At 41.4% G+C, this 19,288-nt stretch overlaps 1 protein-coding gene across 1 annotated transcript; it reads left to right on the top strand.

Moving 5' to 3' along the window:
* The first annotated feature begins 5,750 nt into the window (after positions 1-5,750).
* Positions 5,751-18,270, top strand: retreg1 (reticulophagy regulator 1). The gene is made up of 7 exons (XM_079226057.1): positions 5,751-5,800; positions 11,089-11,206; positions 11,836-11,920; positions 12,149-12,271; positions 12,504-12,568; positions 14,472-14,595; positions 15,095-18,270. The coding sequence occupies exons 1-7, from the start codon at positions 5,769-5,771 to the stop codon at positions 15,604-15,606; spliced, it is 1,059 nt and encodes a 352-aa protein (XP_079082183.1). The 5' UTR covers positions 5,751-5,768; the 3' UTR covers positions 15,607-18,270.
* The last annotated feature ends 1,018 nt before the right edge of the window (positions 18,271-19,288 follow it).

The following is a 19,288-nucleotide window of genomic DNA, read 5'->3' as shown; positions in this document are numbered from 1 at the left end:
TTATCTCTCCTGACCACCAGGGGGCGACTCCTCTGGTTGTATAGAAGTCTATGCTTCATGTGTTAAAGCTGCCTTTTCTTCCTGACCACCAAGGGGTGACTCCTCTGGTTGTATAGAAGTATATGCTTTATGTGTTAAAGCTGCATCCTCTCTCCTGACCACAAGGGGGTGACTCCTCTGGGTGTATTGAAGTCTATATAAATGACTTCTCTCTTGATTTATTCCCTCAGTACACATTGTAAACATGAGTTTATGTCTCAATATTTAGTTTCAAGTCTCCTTCAATACAGCATGATGTTCATTTAGTAAATTATGGTAATTTAGAGTCAAACAGACCATAAAGCAGGGGATGCTTTAGGGGCGGGGCTACAAGGTGATTGACAGGTCTCTGCAGCATCCCTGCATCCGAAAACATGCCTCCAGTGCTATGCTGTACAACATGTACACATGCTTCTGTGTACTTTTAGGTCCAATGAAGGGACATTTTACTGTTAAAGAACATAAAACATGTTAACAAAAGTGTTTGAGTTTGTCTCTTTCCTGTTTGAACAAGACTTTAACCACCCTATTTATGTAATAAATGTAAAGTATAATGTAGTTATGAGAAGCTTTTAAGTCTTTATGAATGTGTAATTTCTTGTTTTTCTATTCTTGTTCTATGCTGTCATTCATTCGCTCATTAGTATGCCGTTTTCCATTGACGTGACCTTCCTGAATAATAGATCTCTTCTCTCCCACAGGATCTCACTTGTGGCGCAGCATGACGGCAAGGTAGGACACCGAAGTGCATCTGAAGGGTGTGTGTGTGTGTGATTCTAGAAATATATAGGCAGGACTGGGATCAAGGATCATCCCATTGGTTGAGAACAGTTGGTGGGCGGGGTCGAAACTCTGGGTTATCTTCCGGTCTAATTTAATCGGAAAAGAAGAAACCTGGTAAAAACAACGCTAAAGTAGAAGAAGTTGAACAATTAGAGGGTGGTTGATATATATATTTTCATTTATTAAACATCCTCAAAGGTCCGCAGGAGAGCAAATCCCCAAACCGACACAGACGAAAGGTGACCGGGATATTTTAGAAATGAGGGATTGATATTGTTAAGATTAAAAAATCTTTAATAAAACAGATTTAATAAAAAAGATGATGATGAACAGCGACAGTACTCGATCGAGGGCCTTCTTGGTTCAGCAATCCACAGCCCACTCACAATCCAACCTGCAAATAGTTTCTGTCTCGTGCATCCACGAAAGAACCCCGCACAAACATTTTCGCGATATTAAACACTTTTCAGTCGCTGAGCCTATGGCCTCTCATTCGTTTGTATTACAGCATACACAACACCTTGTCCATTCTACGCCATGCAGTTGGCTCCTAGTTTCTCAGGGGCGGAGTTTTCCTCTTCTCCGGCCAGGAAGAAACAAGGACCGGTAACAACAACAGTCCACACACCCGTAGCTTCTCTACTTCCGGTGTTTAAAAGTAAATCTGCAGCGGACTGTTGAGAATCTGCAGCCCGGCGGAGCTGATGGGTCACACATGACCGTCTGATCTATTCCCCTCTCGAGAGCTGAAACCATGTGACGGCTCAGTTTCAAGTCGCACACTGTGATGGGGAAACTCAGTCAGTGAATATGTCTTTACCCTTTTCATATTAAGCATCCACAAATGCTAAACACAAGTTGCATAATGTTCTACGTTTGTTTTATAAAGGTTGTTAGAAGTGTTTTTCTCTATCTGGTTGAGACTCGGTATCTTCATCTCGTCCTCCTCCGTTAGACGCTCTTCAGTAGAATTTAGTTTTCCAAGACTATTTTGCTGCTCACCACAATTAGGTCCGGACAATATATATACAATATATATAGATATTATATCGATATCCTGATACGAGACTAATGGATCTCGTAAAGTTGTCTTTTCCTGGTTTTTAAAGGCTGCATAACAGTAAAGTTTAGATAATTTTCTGAACTCGCCGCACTGTTCTTGCTGTTTAGTTCGTTGCGTTACTGATGATCATCTGTCGAAAAGGAATTTTGTCAAACATCACGATATTTGATTTTCCTTCAAATTGCCCATCATCCTCAATGGTGGAATGAGCTCCCCTTTGACATCCCCATTGAAAGTCTCTACATTTTCCAGTGCAGTTTCGATTACACCTTGAATAAAGAAAGTAGCACCTTTAGTAGCACTTAAATGTTACTTACTGATAGCACTTTGTAGTTTAACTTTATTGAAGAAATGGTACTTTCTTGATTCTTGTTGTTCTGAGTTTGTACTCATGGTTGAATGCATTTATTGTAAGTCGCTTTGGATAAAAGCGTCAGCTAAATGAAATGTAATGTCATGTAACAATATACCGTAGCCGCCTGCAGCTAACGCTAATGCAACATGTGGAACTAAGCTGCTGTGTTGTTTACTTGTTTACTCTGGATTAGAGAAGTTCAACCGGTGTGACTCGGTTCAAACCCCCGGCCTCATTTTGAAAGCGAGTGTGTGTGTGTGTGGTGGTGATCCGTTACTCAATGCCAGCCCTGGAGGCTCGGTGGGATTCAGTAGAGGTGACGGGGATTTGTGGGCGCCGGGCTGGATGCAACACATTGGAGTTACATAACCGGTGAGTCCCGGTGAGTCCGGGTCAGGGGCGACTCGGAGGGTTTCGGGCATGAAGAACACAAGCAAACCCGACGAGTACAACCATTATCAATAACCGTGTAGATATGTCGTCAAGGAGAAGGAGGAATCTAATGATGCCGTGACAAAATGACAAACTCAAGGTCAATTTATAAGATTTTCATCATGGAGATTGACTCAAGCTATATGTTTTTTTTGGGCATTTTTGCCTCTCATAGAACAGAAAAACTGATTTTGGGGGAAAAAACAAAACGAAAGGATTTCAGAGAGAAGAGTTCACAATGTGTGTTTGAAGGATGTCAAACTGACATTAAACTGGTTGAAGTTTGACTTTGACCAGCAGCAGTTTTATTCATTATCACCCTCTGAGCTAATGCATATCTAGTACTAAAACTCTCTCTCTCTCTCCCCCCCTCTCTCTGACATTTGGCCAGCAGGGTGTGTTTTGGATTGTGTTGTTGTCACCTGCTGTTGTCCGTCAGAGGTGTCTTGTGGGTAGTTGTACCGGCTCAGAGCAAGTCTCAGGCAAAGGCTTTTGGGAGATTAGCTGCTGACCCAAAATGTGAGCTGACAGCTGGGATGTTTGGGCCAGCACTATGCCTCCCTGTTGTGTGTGTGTGTGTGTGTGTGTGTGTGTGTGTTGTGTGTGTGTGTGTGTGTGTGTGTGTGTGTGTGTGTGTGTGTGTGAGGGCTATATCATATAATATAAAACTAAAGAGGTGTACTCAGTGAAGTGTAGATTTCCGACAGGCGTGTCATGGACGAGATGATGACTCAGCGAGCTGTCGGCGAAGTAGTCAGCAGTGTGGTTCTGTGAGCTGTGAGACAAACACAAAGAAACAATAAAAGTGAGGATGTACATGCACTTGGCTGTATTCTCCCTTCCGGTTAAGAGCAGTGAATGACAGGCAAAGCAAGCTGTCAACGGCAGTATGAAACAGGCACTAAAAGGTGTTTTGAGAAGGTGTGAACCACCACGACCACAATAGGTCCTTTACTAAAAATGACTTTTCCCATACAACGAAATTAAAAATCAAAAATTGCGGATTACTTTTAGCTTTTTATGCATTACCGGTATGTTTTAAATCAGTTGTCAGGGGTCCGGTAAGGCTTGGAGAGACTGCTGTTTGTGTCCCGTGTCAATTAAGTACTTTTATTGCGTTTTTTTGTTTAGTTTAGTTTAAATTCTGTCGTCGTTTGAGGCCAACCCCTGATGTTTATTTTACTGAACCTAACTGAGCAGATACCGCGTGTTAGAAAACATTTTAATCACTTTTTAACTTCATTATTTGTAACTGTTTAAGGTCATATTATCTTCAGGAGGGCAATGAGACAGAAGTAATTTGTCATTTCGTTTTCACATGTTTTTCCCCTTCTAACATTTCAGGAAAATTAGATCCTGACCTAAATAGATAAAGTTACCTGCGTCACACAAAGAGCATGATCATCATCTCTGAGTGTGAATATAAAGAGACGCGTCATCCTTCCATGTGGACGAATGTCGCGTGACTTGAATAAATGGATTTTGTTTTAGTGGCTTCATGGAGAGACTCAATGTGCTGCTTGTTTGTTTCCACAACAAACACAAAGTGTCTTAAGAGTTGTGAAACCTGAGCTGTGTGTGTGTGTGTGTGTGTGTGTGTGTGTGTGTGTGTGTGTGTGTGACTCAGCTGTTTCTCCTTGGCTTCAGCTGATTCAGAGGTGTGACTTGAAGCAGTCAAGCCAATCAGGTCACTTGACACAGATGGGGTGTGGACGGGAGGGGAGGTGTGCTTCAGAGCAAACCTTTTGATTGGACGGAGACCGACTGGCAGAAAACAACACAACAAACGGGCCGTGACATCACAGTCGTACGTAAACACAGTCACAGTGTCGAAACATGAATTGAACTTCCAAGAAAGTGTGTGTGTAGTGACGTCCACCTGTTTTACTTTCAAAACGTTTTAAAGATGACATTTTCTTAAATCTGAATAACGGTGGTTGGGTTGGTGGTGTTGAGGTTGAGATTGGTGGTGGTTATCAATATTGCCTTATGTTTATTGTTTTTATAATATTTTTATATTTTTATTCTATGTCTATGTATATTGTTGTTTATATTTTTATTCTGTGTCTATGTTTATTGTTATGCACCATTCACCGAGTCAAATCCCTCGTAGGTTGAATGTACCTGGCAATAAACACTTATGATTCTGATCAGGTTGGTGGTGGTGTTGGGGTCGGAATTGGTGGTGGTGGTCACAGTGGTACTGGTGCTGTTGTTGGGGATTGGGGATGGTAGTATGGTTGAGGTTGTTAGTGGTGATGGGGTTGGGGTAGAGGTTGGTGGTGATGTTCACGGTGATACTGGTGTTATTGGTGGTTGTTGTTGGGGATGGTAGGAGGGTTGAGGTTGTTAGTGATGAAGAGATTGAGGTTGGTGGTGGTCACGGTGGTACTGGGGTTGTTGGTTGTAGTGGGGTTGTTGTTGGGGATAGTAGTAGGGTTGAGGTTGTTGGTGGTGATGGGGTTGGGTTTGTTGGTGGTGGTCACAGTGGCACTGGTGTTATTGTTGTTGATGGTGTGGTTGTTGTTGGGGATGGTAGTAGGGTTGAGGTTGTTAGTGGTGAAGAGGTTGAGGTTGGTGGTGGTCACGGTGGTACTTGGGTTGTTGGTTGTTGTTGGGGATAGTAGTAGGGGTGAGGTTATTCGTGGTGATGGGGTTGAGGTTGGTGGTCACAGTGGTACTGGGGTTGTTGGTTGTGGTGTGGTTGTTGTTGGGAATGGTAGAAAGGTTGTGGTGATAGGGTTGAGGTTGTTGGTGGTGGGGATGGGTTTGAGGTTGGTGGTGGTGGAGGGTGTTGTTGTTTCTACCCCCCTAAACCCATCCCCTGTCCTCCTGGTTGCTGACAGTTGGAATGTAGGCTATTTTTAGAGGCTGCTTGAAATACTCCAACCGGGGCTTCATTGAGGATAAACACAAGCTGCCCTCTCACTGTGTGGCACGTAAAAACCCAGAGTTTGGCTCAACCCTGAGTTTGTGCCATCATTTTTTTTTTCACCTCAAAGACAAGTTCTAGCTGTTTCTCATCTTGACTATCCAGTGTTTGGCTGCATTTTAGTAGCTTTGTCAAATCTTCTGAAGATACCCAAAGCTCTTGAGATGTCTCCTGAAGATCAAGGGGCAGGACTGAGGTATGGCTGAAGTTGTGTGTGATCTGGTGAAGCATTAAGACAGTGACTTAAAGGGTCTGTACTCACAGATCCTTTTTTTGTCTCCTATTTTCTCACTTTCTCTTTTGTTATCTTGTTTTTATTTGTCAGTTTGTAAATGTCTGTGCCAAAACAATGGAGGGAAATGGTTCATTGTGCTTGAATAATTGCATTTTTGTCTTTCCAGAAACAATTATTTAAAATACCCCTAACTACTTTTACCTAAAGACTGAGCTTGAAAAGAGAAGTGGTGATTTATTTCTATTTTATTATTTATGTGGTGGTTTGGGTGAGCTGAACATTTATTGCTACCTAATAATCGATCACATGAGAGACTGCAATCTTGTGTTTGAATTGCGCAATGAGTTTAACAGTTAAACGTAAGTTATTATGTATGACCTGAAGTCAAACCGGCTCTTATTATTTTGGTACATTTTGACTCCTAATTTCAGTCCAAACAGATCAACAACATGAACCAAATGGCATAGCTCTCCTTGGAAAGCCATACACAGTGTCGTGTCACCGCTCCCCATCCATCCATACCACTTATGGTTTATATCACTTCGCTGTTCGTCGCTGTTGGCTTTGTGTAAACTCGATCGGCCAGGACTTTGCTTTCTCACTCTGTTAATGTCAGCTCCCTGTATATTTGGCTGCACGCGAAACATAAACAGGTATTAGTTGCTTCAGAGTCAGGGTTTCGGTGGCATGTGCCCACACAGACGGGTGGGGGAACATATTTACACCCCTTCTTCCCAATCGCAAGCGAAGAGCTGTGGATGCTTTTGACGCCATTCCTCGCATTGTTTGTCTCGCTCTATTTTTAAAAGCGCCATCATCGGGCTTGTTAGAGGCTCAGACACGCTGCTTCCTGTGTTGTTGCAGAGATTACTGGTCGGGGAAAAAAGGGCCATCTGCCCGACAGCCATTTGTGAGTTGCCGCCGCCCTCCTTACCCCGTCTGCGAGTCCTTCTGGGAGACGGGGACTAGAGCCAATGTTCAAAGTTGGACTTTATTTTTTCGTTCTTCTCCTGACGTCTAGTGAAGACACATCTTGACTGATTGATGAACCCACCAGTGACTGATGGTGTCGGTGGTGGTGGTCTAGATTGATCCGGAGCGTTGAAATGTGATCTATTTACTTCTCAGTATCCAAAGTGTTCGTGGAGCTCAGACAGCATGTGACACGAGGGCTGACAAAATGCACCCCATGTGTATTAAGATGACAGTTATTCTTCTTAAATTGTGCAGATGCTTCTGGATTACACTCGCGAGGTGGAATTCAATGGAAAGAGAGACAGATGGGAATATATAATATATATCACCGATATATATATATATCATCCCTACATATAGTGCAACTAAAGTCCAACTGTATCTGATCCATCAATCACATTTACTGTATTCAATTCTGAGAAAAGAATCTGAAACCAAAAGAGAAATATGTGTGTGTGTGTGTGTGTGTGTGTGTGTGTGTGTGTGTGTGTGTGTGTGTGTGTGTGTGTGTGTGTGTGTGTGTATATATATATACATATATATATATATATATTATGTATGTATGAATTCAACTCGCCCGAATTCCAGTGTTCGTCTACATAGATGGAGACCTTTTCGATGTAGCCAATCAAATCTCGAATAAAACAGTAATATCAGCATTCTATCATTGGAGAGTCACAGAATCTAAACAACAACAACAACAACAACAACAACAACAACCCACATTAGCTTTCCTCCTTATCCAACTTAACAAACATGAACACGCGTCTTGTCCCGCCACCTTAACGGACGCCACCCATGGCTCTGAACCCTGTCACCTACCAGTGGGAAAATAAACTCTCCCACACTCAAGTTGCTCTGTGGTGTGTTGAAAATGTATGGTGCTTTTTAGACTTGCATCTCTTTCCAGGGAGACGTCTCTTCTTTCGTGGAACGGAGAAACGCTCATCCTTTCTCTCACTTTACTGCTGTCATTGCTTCACGGTGTCACGGTGTCGCGTGTCCGAACCCATCATGCTTCCCTGGAGATCAGCGTCCTGTGAGGGGAATGTGCCTGGAAGTCGAGACGGGGGGCAGCAGGTTGATCCTTCGTCATCAGGGTCATGTGAGACAGCTGGGTGTTTTAGGTCAGGTGGGATGGGGGGGTGTATATATGAGATACCGTAACTACGTGGCATCCCATCCTCGTTCCTTTCAGCCTGGCAGATACATGATTAGGGGCGGCAGCGGTTTGGATGGGTTATGGGGGGAGAAAGGGTAAAAAAAAAAAAAAAAAATGGAAGGACGGAAGGGTAGTTTAGTTTGTCTTTCTGGAGCAAACAATGTGGTTGAGCTGATGAAGGGTCTTCAAAACTATTACCAACTGTAGTGTGTTTCACATTGAAGCTGGTAGCCAGTGTGTTGCTGTGGCTGCACTCTTGGAAAAGTACCTTTTTCTTATAAAATGAATACCCTCTGTCGGACAACAATCACACATTTCCTAATTAGCACAGGAACCTCACAGCTGTGTTCACCGGTGGGAACTTTGCTCGGTCACCCGAACTCCACGGTGAATTCACAGCAGCTGTTTCCACGACAGCTGCTTTCACGTGGTTCCCATCCTGCGTTGGACTTAAATTTTCAGTAAATCTTCAATGAATCTGATGGAAGGTGTTAAAGGCAGTTACCTTGCACCCGTTTCACTAACAGTTTGATTCCTTTGATCCAAAACCACAGTGGAACTTTTTCCTTCAGCCTTATACGCTTCAAAAACATAAAGTTGATGTGTTATTCTTAAATAATAATAATAGATTTTTTTGTATCGCCTTATTTTTTTCTGGCCAGGAGAGCTAGCAGAACTTTAGCTACCTCGCTCCTGTATCTATTTATCGCACATGACTTCAACATGAGCCACATGTGCTTTTATTTTTACAACTGTTTTATGGGACGTGAGCACGAGGGCTGACAACAGGAGATGCTTTTTGTTGCTGGGAAAGTTTCATACCTCACCAGGTGGCCGAGCAGAAACACAGCATGGAAAGCACGCTCACGTTCCAATTCTCATCCGTCACCTGTCTATTAAGTCCTCTCGCCGGTTTTATAGTCGGGTTCTTATTTTAGACCATGACATTGCATTGGATGGGCCTTTTTTTCTTTGACTAAATTTGATCAATGACCCTCAACCAGTATAGTTCTAAGCCTCCAGAATCAACTTATTTAATCCCCCTCGTGGTCATGTCAAATGTTGAGACTATTTTTAATGCAAAGTCACTACATGCCATATCAGTGATTACATGCTGACCATCTACACGTACCAACAAGTCAAGTCCCTTTATTCATCTCTTGGAACACTGAGGTCATTTTCAGTCAATTTTCTTGATTTTACATTATTTCTTAAATTCACCTTTTAAAGGCACTTTCATACAAGATACATACACATGTTTTACATCATGAATTGCAGAACAATCTCAGCTATCTATGTAATGAGGCACCATTGTCATAAGGCAAAAGTGTAAAGAGAAAATATGACTAAAGCTGAAAAATGGAATCTTGATTTTTTGAAATTCTTCATATTTCGTGTTCAAACATAACTTTACAGGTGGTATATAGGTGGTAACTCGGTTTAGGTTATGGAAATTGGTTTACCAAAGGTTTTAGGTTCACAAAAGCAGTGAAATATATGAATACAATGGTAGATACATGTAAATAAATGTATAAAACTAAAAGAAATATTATCGTTTTTTTTGAAGAAATATGGTCTTTCACACCTTTCACCAAAATGATAAAATGGGACTGAGAAATGACTTAATACTGCAGATAAAGCTTCATGGGGTGTGTGCAAATGAAAAATGACCATCACAACAATTTTTTTTTTTTAAATAAAAGATGTATTATAAATTAAAAATATATTTACACAATATAAATGTTCAGAAATAGAAAACAAAGCCGGGCTGGTGGGGATGGCTGTGCTAGCTGGTGGTGGTGAATCCTCTCTGTAAAATAGATGACTACTAGTCAATACTAACTTCAGTTTGAACAGTTCACAGGTGTACTTGTGCAGCGGAACTGTGTACCTACGTTACCTGGTAAACAGTGTCCGCGTCATCGTCTGTCTTTCACGACGACGTAGGTGCTGGTGGCTGGAGCGAAGCTGCATGTTGTCCACTGCTGCAGATGTGAATCCTCTGTAAAATAAATGACTACTGGTCACTACTAAGTTCACTGAAAGAAAGTTACAATTGCACACCAAAACCCGTAACAGAGATCCAGCAGGGACTATGGTGAGAGCATGAGCTAACTGTGCTAGCGGCTAACGTAAACAGACTACGTGTACCTGCATTACGCCAGACTCGAGCAGAAAGGGACCAGCTAAATGTGCTCACTCTGCTAACGTAAATATGCCATTGCAACACAAAGTTTAGTATCTAAATACACTTACCCATCTTCAAATGGATCCCTTCTGTCTGCATCTTCCTCTTGGTCGCAGGAGTCAAAGCCTTCAGGGTCGGCCTCGTCCTCGTCAGCAAGATCGGCGCCACAGCTTCCTCCATAGTAAAGTGTGTCCTTTGCCATAATATCTCTGTTTTATGAGTGAAAACACCAGTGTGTTTACAGAGCTCAGGTATGTAGTTAATGCAAGGCGCAGACAGCGGAAGAAGGAAGTCTCCTCTTTCCGCCAGATGTAAAATTATATTTCTGCGATGTATTATCGCGACGCTATGAATATTTTAGGAACGTGGAGAAACGTAAAGAGTGTCCCACCGCGAAACCGAGGTCCCCTGCGAGAAATTTAAAGGTACAATTTAAAGAAATCTAGACCGAGCATAGGGAGGCGATATTAGACCCGAACCCGACAATAATGATCAACACCATCAACTCTAAAGTTCACAAGCTTACAAGTTGTATAATTTAAGTTTCGCTGTAAATAAAGTTGAGTCGTCTGCGTAGCGACTGACGATTGTCGTCCTTATTTATTGATCTATTAATTACTTTTTGGACGTGTGAAGGGTGCACAGGGCAAATAACGTACTTTTCCTGATTGTCTTGTCGGTAAAGTCACCAATAATAGAATACCAATTTATTAAAAAAAAGGATAAAATCAAGAGTAAAAGCACATAACAACACATTTCGGCAACGGAAATTACTTGAATGAGGTTAGAGAAAGATTATCTTCAACATCAAACAAAGCCTGTCAGGCTGTTTGGCCAACTACGTACCTTCAAAATGGTGCAGCTTATACCGTCAAGGTGAGTTATCTTTAATGACTAACGTTGCTTCTTTGTCTTTTCTCGTAGCTGGGAGATCATCGACTCGGATCAGGACAGCCAGTCTGGGACTGGACCTCAGTTCTGCGACTCCATCAAACTCTTCCTCCAGGAGACATCGGCTTTCAAACAGCAAAACCCTGGCAAGGTAAAGTGGATCAGACCCCAGACCGATCTGGACTTTCTTCACCGAGTTATCACAGCATGTGGTCCTCAGGCTTTCCTTCAGATACAAACAGATTCAACTTAACGTGGTGGAGAAGAGCGATGCGTCCCACTATGTCTGTCGCATTTCTGCATTTTCAGGAATAGTTAAACATTTTAGGCACATTTTATTTTCTTGCTTTGAGAGGATCAATAGAAACGCTTGTGTCTGTGGGTTTTTCTAAGTATGGACACAGAAAGCTTAGCATTAAGACTAAAAGGTGAGGGAAATGCACAGGAAACTCAAACATGTAACTAATTTGTTTCATCTGACTGTTTTCCAATTTATATGTTGTTTATAAGTTGTTCTTTTTTTAAACTTTTAAAAAACGTTTTGCACTTTATTATTATTATCACAATTCACTTTATGTTGGACAGGAGAGAAACATACTTCCAATCTTCTGTATGTTTGCACAAATGGAAGAATTAACATTAAAGCTGACTTTGACTTTGTACACAAATATAAGTGTGAATACACCGCTAGGTTTTCCAAAATGCTGAACTTTTCCCGCCAAAGTAACTGGTACTAAATGTCCTTTCTTTGTCTTTGTGTTCGCTTTCTTTCTCTTCTAGTTTTGCCTGCTGGTTTGCAGTTTATGCACCTTCTTTGCTGTCTTAGGACGTTACATTCCAGGGTTTATTATCTCATATATTCTTGGTGAGTAAATCGTTGAACATTATGAGACAATTTTCTATCATGTCAGAGACGTATATTCTATGTATTCTATATATACTTCATAGAAAGTATCATCTTCTTTATACCACTGGTTGTGTCTTCCCTTAATGGAGTTGTGACACTACATGTTTTTTTAGGTATGTTAATGGATTTATGGAAGAAAATACTTACTGTGCCACATGTTTATTCTCTTGTTGTCTCTCTGTGCAGTTCTCAGCGTTTTCCTGTGGCCTCTGATCTCATTTCATGAGGTTGGTTTGTGGCTGAAGCCGGTTCTGCAGAAGCTGGACTTTGGCATTGGGGAGTTCCTTCAGAAAATCAAAGAGAACCATGGTATGTATGAAACATGTCAGTTTATTATATTTTGAAAAAGTGAAATACTTGAATGAAACAGCAGATGAAAACCTTTTCTTGAAGTGGAATATGAGCATTACAGATATTTAAACATAAACATAATGTACATTATGTCTGTATATCATGCCCCAACAACCTTCTTTATTACTCTTTGAATTCCGTATTGGAGTAGAAAACTAAATCAGTCGCATTCCTGTTTTCTTCCTGTCAGAGAAGAGAATCATGCAGACTGAGAAGGAAGGCATTGAGTCGGACCTCTCCTCCATGTTTCCCAAGGTTGGTCGCTCGTCACATCTCCATCTGATGATGCATCTGTTGACTGTGACCGGGTCCAGTTAGAGCTCATTGAAATCCAGTCCACATCATCCACATCGGCATTGAGGCCCAAACGAATTTGCTCTTTAAGCCAAACTGGTTACAGACTACATTCACTCAGGCATTCACATTTATCAGACTATTTACATCATCACTTTATTAATGAAGTGACTGAAATGCTGAGGGAGGACACATCATGCTAGAATAGAGACGTGGACACAGAAGTAAGGACGGGATTTGACTGTGTGAGACTTTACTTACGTGTTGACTTGAGACCGGAAAAAAAACATTTTTCAGACTTTTTGGCCAAATCCTTCTTTAAGACCTGAAAAACTTGACGCGTCTATCTGGAGTTCGCAAAAAGACTTCTGACAGGACTTGGCAAGAAGACAGCTCTGCTTACTGGCTAACAGAGCTGTCTTCAAGCATAGTGCACACAGCAAACTACACCTTCCTTATAATTCATCCTCATCCAGTTAGATTATTTCTGCCCTGGGCCCTATTCTTCTTACCTGGTTTACTGAGTTAGCTGGATAATTTCCAGGATAAGATGACGTAGGTCAGGCTTTTCGGTTCTTCGAAGCAAGTTTAGAAAAATCCCCATAGCAACATATTGAAATCTCTAAACCTCCTCCAGAGCAGGTTTAGTGAAAATCACTGGATAAACTGGCCACTCCCACCGGACAAAAAAGGCAGCTCACTTCCTCATTGATGAAGGAGCAATATTAGTTATATTAGTTTTATAGGGAGAAAGTTCTTCCAGATCGCCAAGATCCGTTCTCACATCATCATGACTTCCTGTACACGGCGCTATAGATTCTGCCGAGACCTCGTTGAGTCGTACATTAAACACCACAGGCGCAGCAGAGCATCGCCCGTCTCACATACTGTATTGAGACTGGATCAGTGCCTCACAGACTAGATCACAGCCTTGAACTTTTTTGCGACTGGTACATGTCTGTACAGTGTCAGCGATGTGGAGAACATCGGGAAAGCCGCTGCAGGCTGTGCTGTTCGTAACGTTTATTTAGCGCTTAAGAAACTAATCGATGTGTTAAAGCACTCAGAATTATATGACAGTGTTGTTAGTACACCATACATATCATTATTGTAGAAAATGATTAAGGTACTGATCCGCCCATACACATATTCAAACTCCTATTATATGGTAATCTACACATACATGTATATACACACATGATACATATGCGCATACACTACATATATCCTCATAAGTATATATTCATTTGTATACTGCCAGCAGGCACATTTAAATAAATATAATCTGATTGATTTGGGTGATGAGGCACTTAAAATTAGCCGATACATTTTCCCAACACTGACGCATTTAACTTGATATTTTGCGATGCTTATGTGACTCTAGCCCGACCAGCGGAGGCGGCGTTATGCTGCGTTCACAACAGGAAGTGTGGCGAATATTCACTACGCTTTGGATGTGAACGCACCATTAGACTTTGCCATGATTATGGACTTAAATTCATCATATGTAGTCATGATCATCTCCTGCTCCTCCACGGAGAGAAGAGACGCTCTTTCTCTGAGTTTATTTAAAATTGTAGCGTTTGAAGATCATTGAATCTGTGTTCGACTCCTCCCCCTTCTGAAAGGAGCGTGCACGAGCATTTATCCAGATGACTGACGTCTGGTTCGAATGAACGAGGCTGTTTGAGGGCGGGTCAACCTTTGAAGAACCGGGAAAGCCTGATGTCAATCATCTCCCTAATTTAAGCTGGATAATAGGACATTTGATCGACTTTGTTATACCACGTTCGAAGAATAGCCCCTTGATCATCTCTGTCTCTGCACTCTAAAATGTGTCTCTGTGTGTTTTCCTTTCCGACAGCTCGACTCCACAGCCTGTAAGGAAATGTCTGTGTCGGACACCGAGGTGTCTGATGTGACGTGGACGGACAACGGCACTTTTAACCTGTCAGAAGGACACACACCGCAGACTGAGAACTCAGAGGGTACGTTTTGTGCTTGTTTCCTGTTGGCGTTTCCCATGGTGTTTTTGTTGTAAGAACCCCCCATTTGTATTGTGTCCGCACCACAAGAACTAAGAATGATCGCATTTCTTAGGATGCCGTTTTGAGGGACTTTTGTTTTAGCTCTGCGTGAGTAGCTAGTTCACGGTGGTTTGTCAAACCCATGAGCCTATGCAGCACTGGCATTTCTATGACAAAAGACAAGACTGATCAAGGACAATGGTTCGTAACGAAAGATATGAAAGAAAATGCAAACGAATGAGTCGCTGCTCAGCTCGCTAACCCAGTACCGTTAGCACGAAGGCTAACCGAGTAGCGCATGCAACGTCAATTGTGAAGGATATTTGGCTTGTGTTTATATGATCATGGCACATAACAGAGTTATTTATTTATTGTTATATTACAAAATAAAAGATAGGAGCTGCTCATCAAAGTCTTATTACCATGCCCCTTTTAAACAATCTTTCTTTTTGGCTCTCAGACCTCGACAGAGAAGAGGCGTTCACTGGAGGCCTTCAGGAATTCCCCTCCCTTGACAACGGTGCAACGACCAACGGTGACGACGACGACGACGACTTCAGCCTCGGCCTTCCCTCGTCTGTCCCTCGGCTGCCGATGAAATCCAAGCACGCGGCCTCTACTCACAAAGACCAACCCGCCGACCAAGCCCTCCAATTGGTCAACCAGATGGCGGGTGACTTCATCGCCGCCGCCGTCACAGCCGCCATGCAGGAGAGGATAGAAGCGGCGGTTGGCTTCGCCGCCGGCGACTCGGATCGGTCCGGACTCCCCGACGTCGCCGGGCTGCTGGAGCTGGCCGAGGAGTCAGACAGCGAGGTGGAGGACTTTGAGCTGCTGGACCAGTCGGAGCTGGAGCAGCTGGAGGCGGAGCTGGGGCTGGGAGAGGAGAGGGCGACCAAAGAGGACGCTCGGGCCCCGAGCGACAAGCCGGCCTCTCCCGGATTCTTCTCCAAACTCCTGAGACGGCAATGATGGATGAAGAGTGCAATCGCCGTGGGAGGGAGTAGGGATGACGGAGGACAATGTGGAGGGGAGGCCGGGGGTTGTGGGAAAACAATGTTTCCATTTTATTTTATATTTTCTGTAGAATTTACATCAATCATTTAAAACAGTTTGTCAAAACTAAAAATACAGGCGGAAGTTACTTTAATCCGATCATCGCAGCCTAATGCCGAGTTCAGACTACGCGATATATCAGCCAAATAATGACCTGTAAAACAAGTGCTGGGTGCCGCTATAAAAAAAAAATCTGCATAGTGTGTCACAGTGAAACACTACTGATGAGGCACCTGGGAACTGTCACAAGTTGGTGTGAGCGGGAGGAAACTGTAGATTTTGTTTTTTTTTCCTGTTCAATCTGCACATGTCACTGCATATTTATTTATTCATCCACTTTTTTTCTTCTCAACTTTTAGGGTCAGGTCAGAGCATATTTGATTAACCTACTGGTCCATAATGGTCCATGACCATTACGATATATGAACTATATTATGTAGTCTGAGCCCGGCACAAAAAAGGACTTTGGGACCTGCTTTTGGTTCTAATCAATAGCTATAGTCATATTTGCCTTTTCAAAGCTTTTTGTCACCTAATAAAAGAATGTTGATAGTATTAAATAGTATATAAACACTTATAGCGTACTCAATAACTTATTTGACAACTATGACTATAACAGCGGAGGTTTAACGGTTCTGAAACTGAGACAGAAACTGCGACACAGTGTATAATTAATAGAATAATACGATTAGCAATTAAAACTAAACTAATATTTCATATGTTGTATTGAAATCTAACATGAATTACAGTTGTTGTTGTTTTATCAATCATTCATTATCTGTTCATGCATTTAAAATGTCTTTATATCTGCAAACAACTAAACTAGAGTGTGTTTAAACCGTTTAATAACTATAAATTGCTTATGGATGCTTCGTAGATAGTACATTTGTCTCTGGATTATTCACAAAATAGTCAACACTGATATTGTGCTTCTCAACAATTTAAGGCGATGAGTAACAAGAAAATGTCCTAAAATACTAAACCGTTCAGACTATTGAATACGATAATTATATTTGAATATGCAGAAAGATGTCTGACATAGAATTAATGCTTCACAACTGACTCTTTCCCAAAATGTAAACCTGAATACATCCCAAAAATGCATTGAGAAGACCAGTATAACTGCATTACAATGCATATTTCACCAGTGAAACACCGTCATATATTATTAATGTATATTACAACTGACCACCTTTAGTTTCAAAACTCTCACTTTGACACCAACATTGATTCCTCCAACTACATTACCCAGAGCTCAACAGGAATTTGAAGACAATCACATGGCCATCTTAAATACCTTTAATGCTCAGAATATTTACGACTGGTTGGATAGTTGACGATGAGGATTAAAACAGAGGAAACCTTTTTTCTTATATATATATTTTTAAGTAAGTTATTTTTCATGAAAAAATGTATGCAGCAGAATAACTTTTATTTCATAACAACATGCAGCAGTTATCAACAACTTTGCATGCAAATCAAATCTTGAGATTTAAACAGATCAGAAACATTTTACTTCCAGTGCTTTCATGAATTTCACTTTTTTGCTCATTTTGGTCGTCAGTGGGCATATAAAAAAAAATAAACCTTTGCATTCAGCATCCTCTAACTCAAACAGAATTTAGCAAAATCTTATCCTGATCAGATGCCCCGCCCACCTCTCACCTGAAATTCTCTTCGCCGTCGTCAGAGATGAACTGTTGAAAAAGCTCAGGATTGACCAGTCCATCTACCTGAGGTCATGAGCTTTAGGTAGTATGAGAGGTGGAGAGGTTGAGAATAAAGTTGCAGATACAAGGAGATGTATAGCTGTGCATGAACTCTGGGCTACGCCGGAGACACCGACCCAGAGCTGTGACTGGTCCGTTCAGGGCTTCTTCTGCTTTCCAGAACATGTTTCTGGAGCCAGTAGAGATTTAGAATAAACATAATTCAGAGTCGGACTAAGCCCATGAAGACGTCATTGGATGATCCAAAAGAATTTGGTAAAAATGTAGTTTTAGTGCAATGAAAGTTAAATGTTATGAGATGGTTTATTTCCATTTTGCACCTTAATTATTATTTAACGATGCATCCGCGTCGGGCATCAACCATTGACTCAATGAAGAAACTTGTTTCTGAAACACGCCTTGTACATTAAAACGCATAGTTTTCACAATAAAGACACACAACAATGTATAATGTATCCTCTTGAATTAATCATGCATTGCCTTGTATTAGCAGAACTCTAACAACAACACATTGGTTCATCAGTGCCTGAGAGGACTTTGTAGTGGCTGCAGTTCATTTCTAGCTCACATGTGATGTAGCTGTATAGGACAAAAGAATATTCCGACTTCTGAATAAGAGTGTATGCAGTTTCAGGCTTCCCTGAATAAATACCTTTATTTTAATTTTTTTAGTTAACTGATAAAATGATTGATGTTTTTCATTTATCTTCCGGTCGTGTTATGGTGGCTTCATGTATTTGTCTCAGAGTGAAAAGTGGATTGAACTCAGATTTAAAACATGGGTCGGTGGGTTGGAACCAAAATGCATTAACGAAATGTACTTTTATGTAATTAAACTCAATAAAATGTTGTAGATTGGTCTGTTTGATATCTGTGTGTTTGTGAATGCAGCTATGTGTATCTTATGTTGTAATGTAAATTATATAAATATATGAAATAGTTTATGAATTATATATTATATCAAAGAGACGATAACAATTACATTCTGATCCCAATGAATTTCGTTCTTACAATTGTTTTATCTTACGTCATCATAAATCAAATTTGAATCATTTTGAGGCACCGCAAAGAAAAGTTAAGCCTTGATAATGCTCCTTTTAATAGTACATGTTTTTGTAAACAAAGTTTTCTACAGTAGATTTGTAGGTAGCTTTAATTAAAAAGTGTTTCAGCGACCCAATATGTTCCCAATGATGAGTTTATTTAGTTATGACAATATACCACAATATGTATTATCTTTGATTGGACTGTATGCAGTGGTTTTTTTACGAGTTGATCTTTTATCTCGAAATACAAACAAAAAACGTTAGCTAGCTAATGGTAGCTAATCCGCTAGTCAGCTAACGATGAACTTCAGTAATAATTCATAGTTGTAGTAAAATGTAGTTAAATGGAACTAATAAAATGAAATAGATCTTACGTGAGGCGTTTCCACAGCCATTTCTTAAGAAGTGCAGAGAGGGATATTGTGTTTCTTCACCTTGCTCTTGCACCCCTCAGGCAATCCGATCTGTTCATCCTGCTCGATCAGTTCTGGGCACGCACAACTCTCAACAGAGATGAAAAGGAGGCACGAGGACTCACTCGTTAGCTAATTACAAATCTGTAATTTGTAATTACAGATCTGGACGATGTCGGGCCATCTTTCCTGACACGCCTCTTCAGTATCGCTTGAAGGTCTGGTCTGCTTCCAGTATTTATGCTAAGCTAAGCTAACTGCCTCCTGCTTCCAGCGTCCACTGAAAGAAAGAGAGTAGGCAAATAAGCGTGATTTCCCACAATGTTTACCCCGACATGCCGTCGTACCGTTAACGATGCTGCTGCTCATAAGAAGACAGCGCGGCAGCCTTCTCTGCTGGCATAAACAG

This window comes from Taurulus bubalis (genome assembly GCF_910589615.1).
Source record: "Taurulus bubalis genome assembly, chromosome: 1".
Lineage (NCBI taxonomy): Eukaryota > Metazoa > Chordata > Actinopteri > Perciformes > Cottidae > Taurulus > Taurulus bubalis.
The sequence above is the reverse complement of the archived record's forward strand: the minus strand, read 5'-3'. Positions and strand labels throughout refer to the sequence as shown.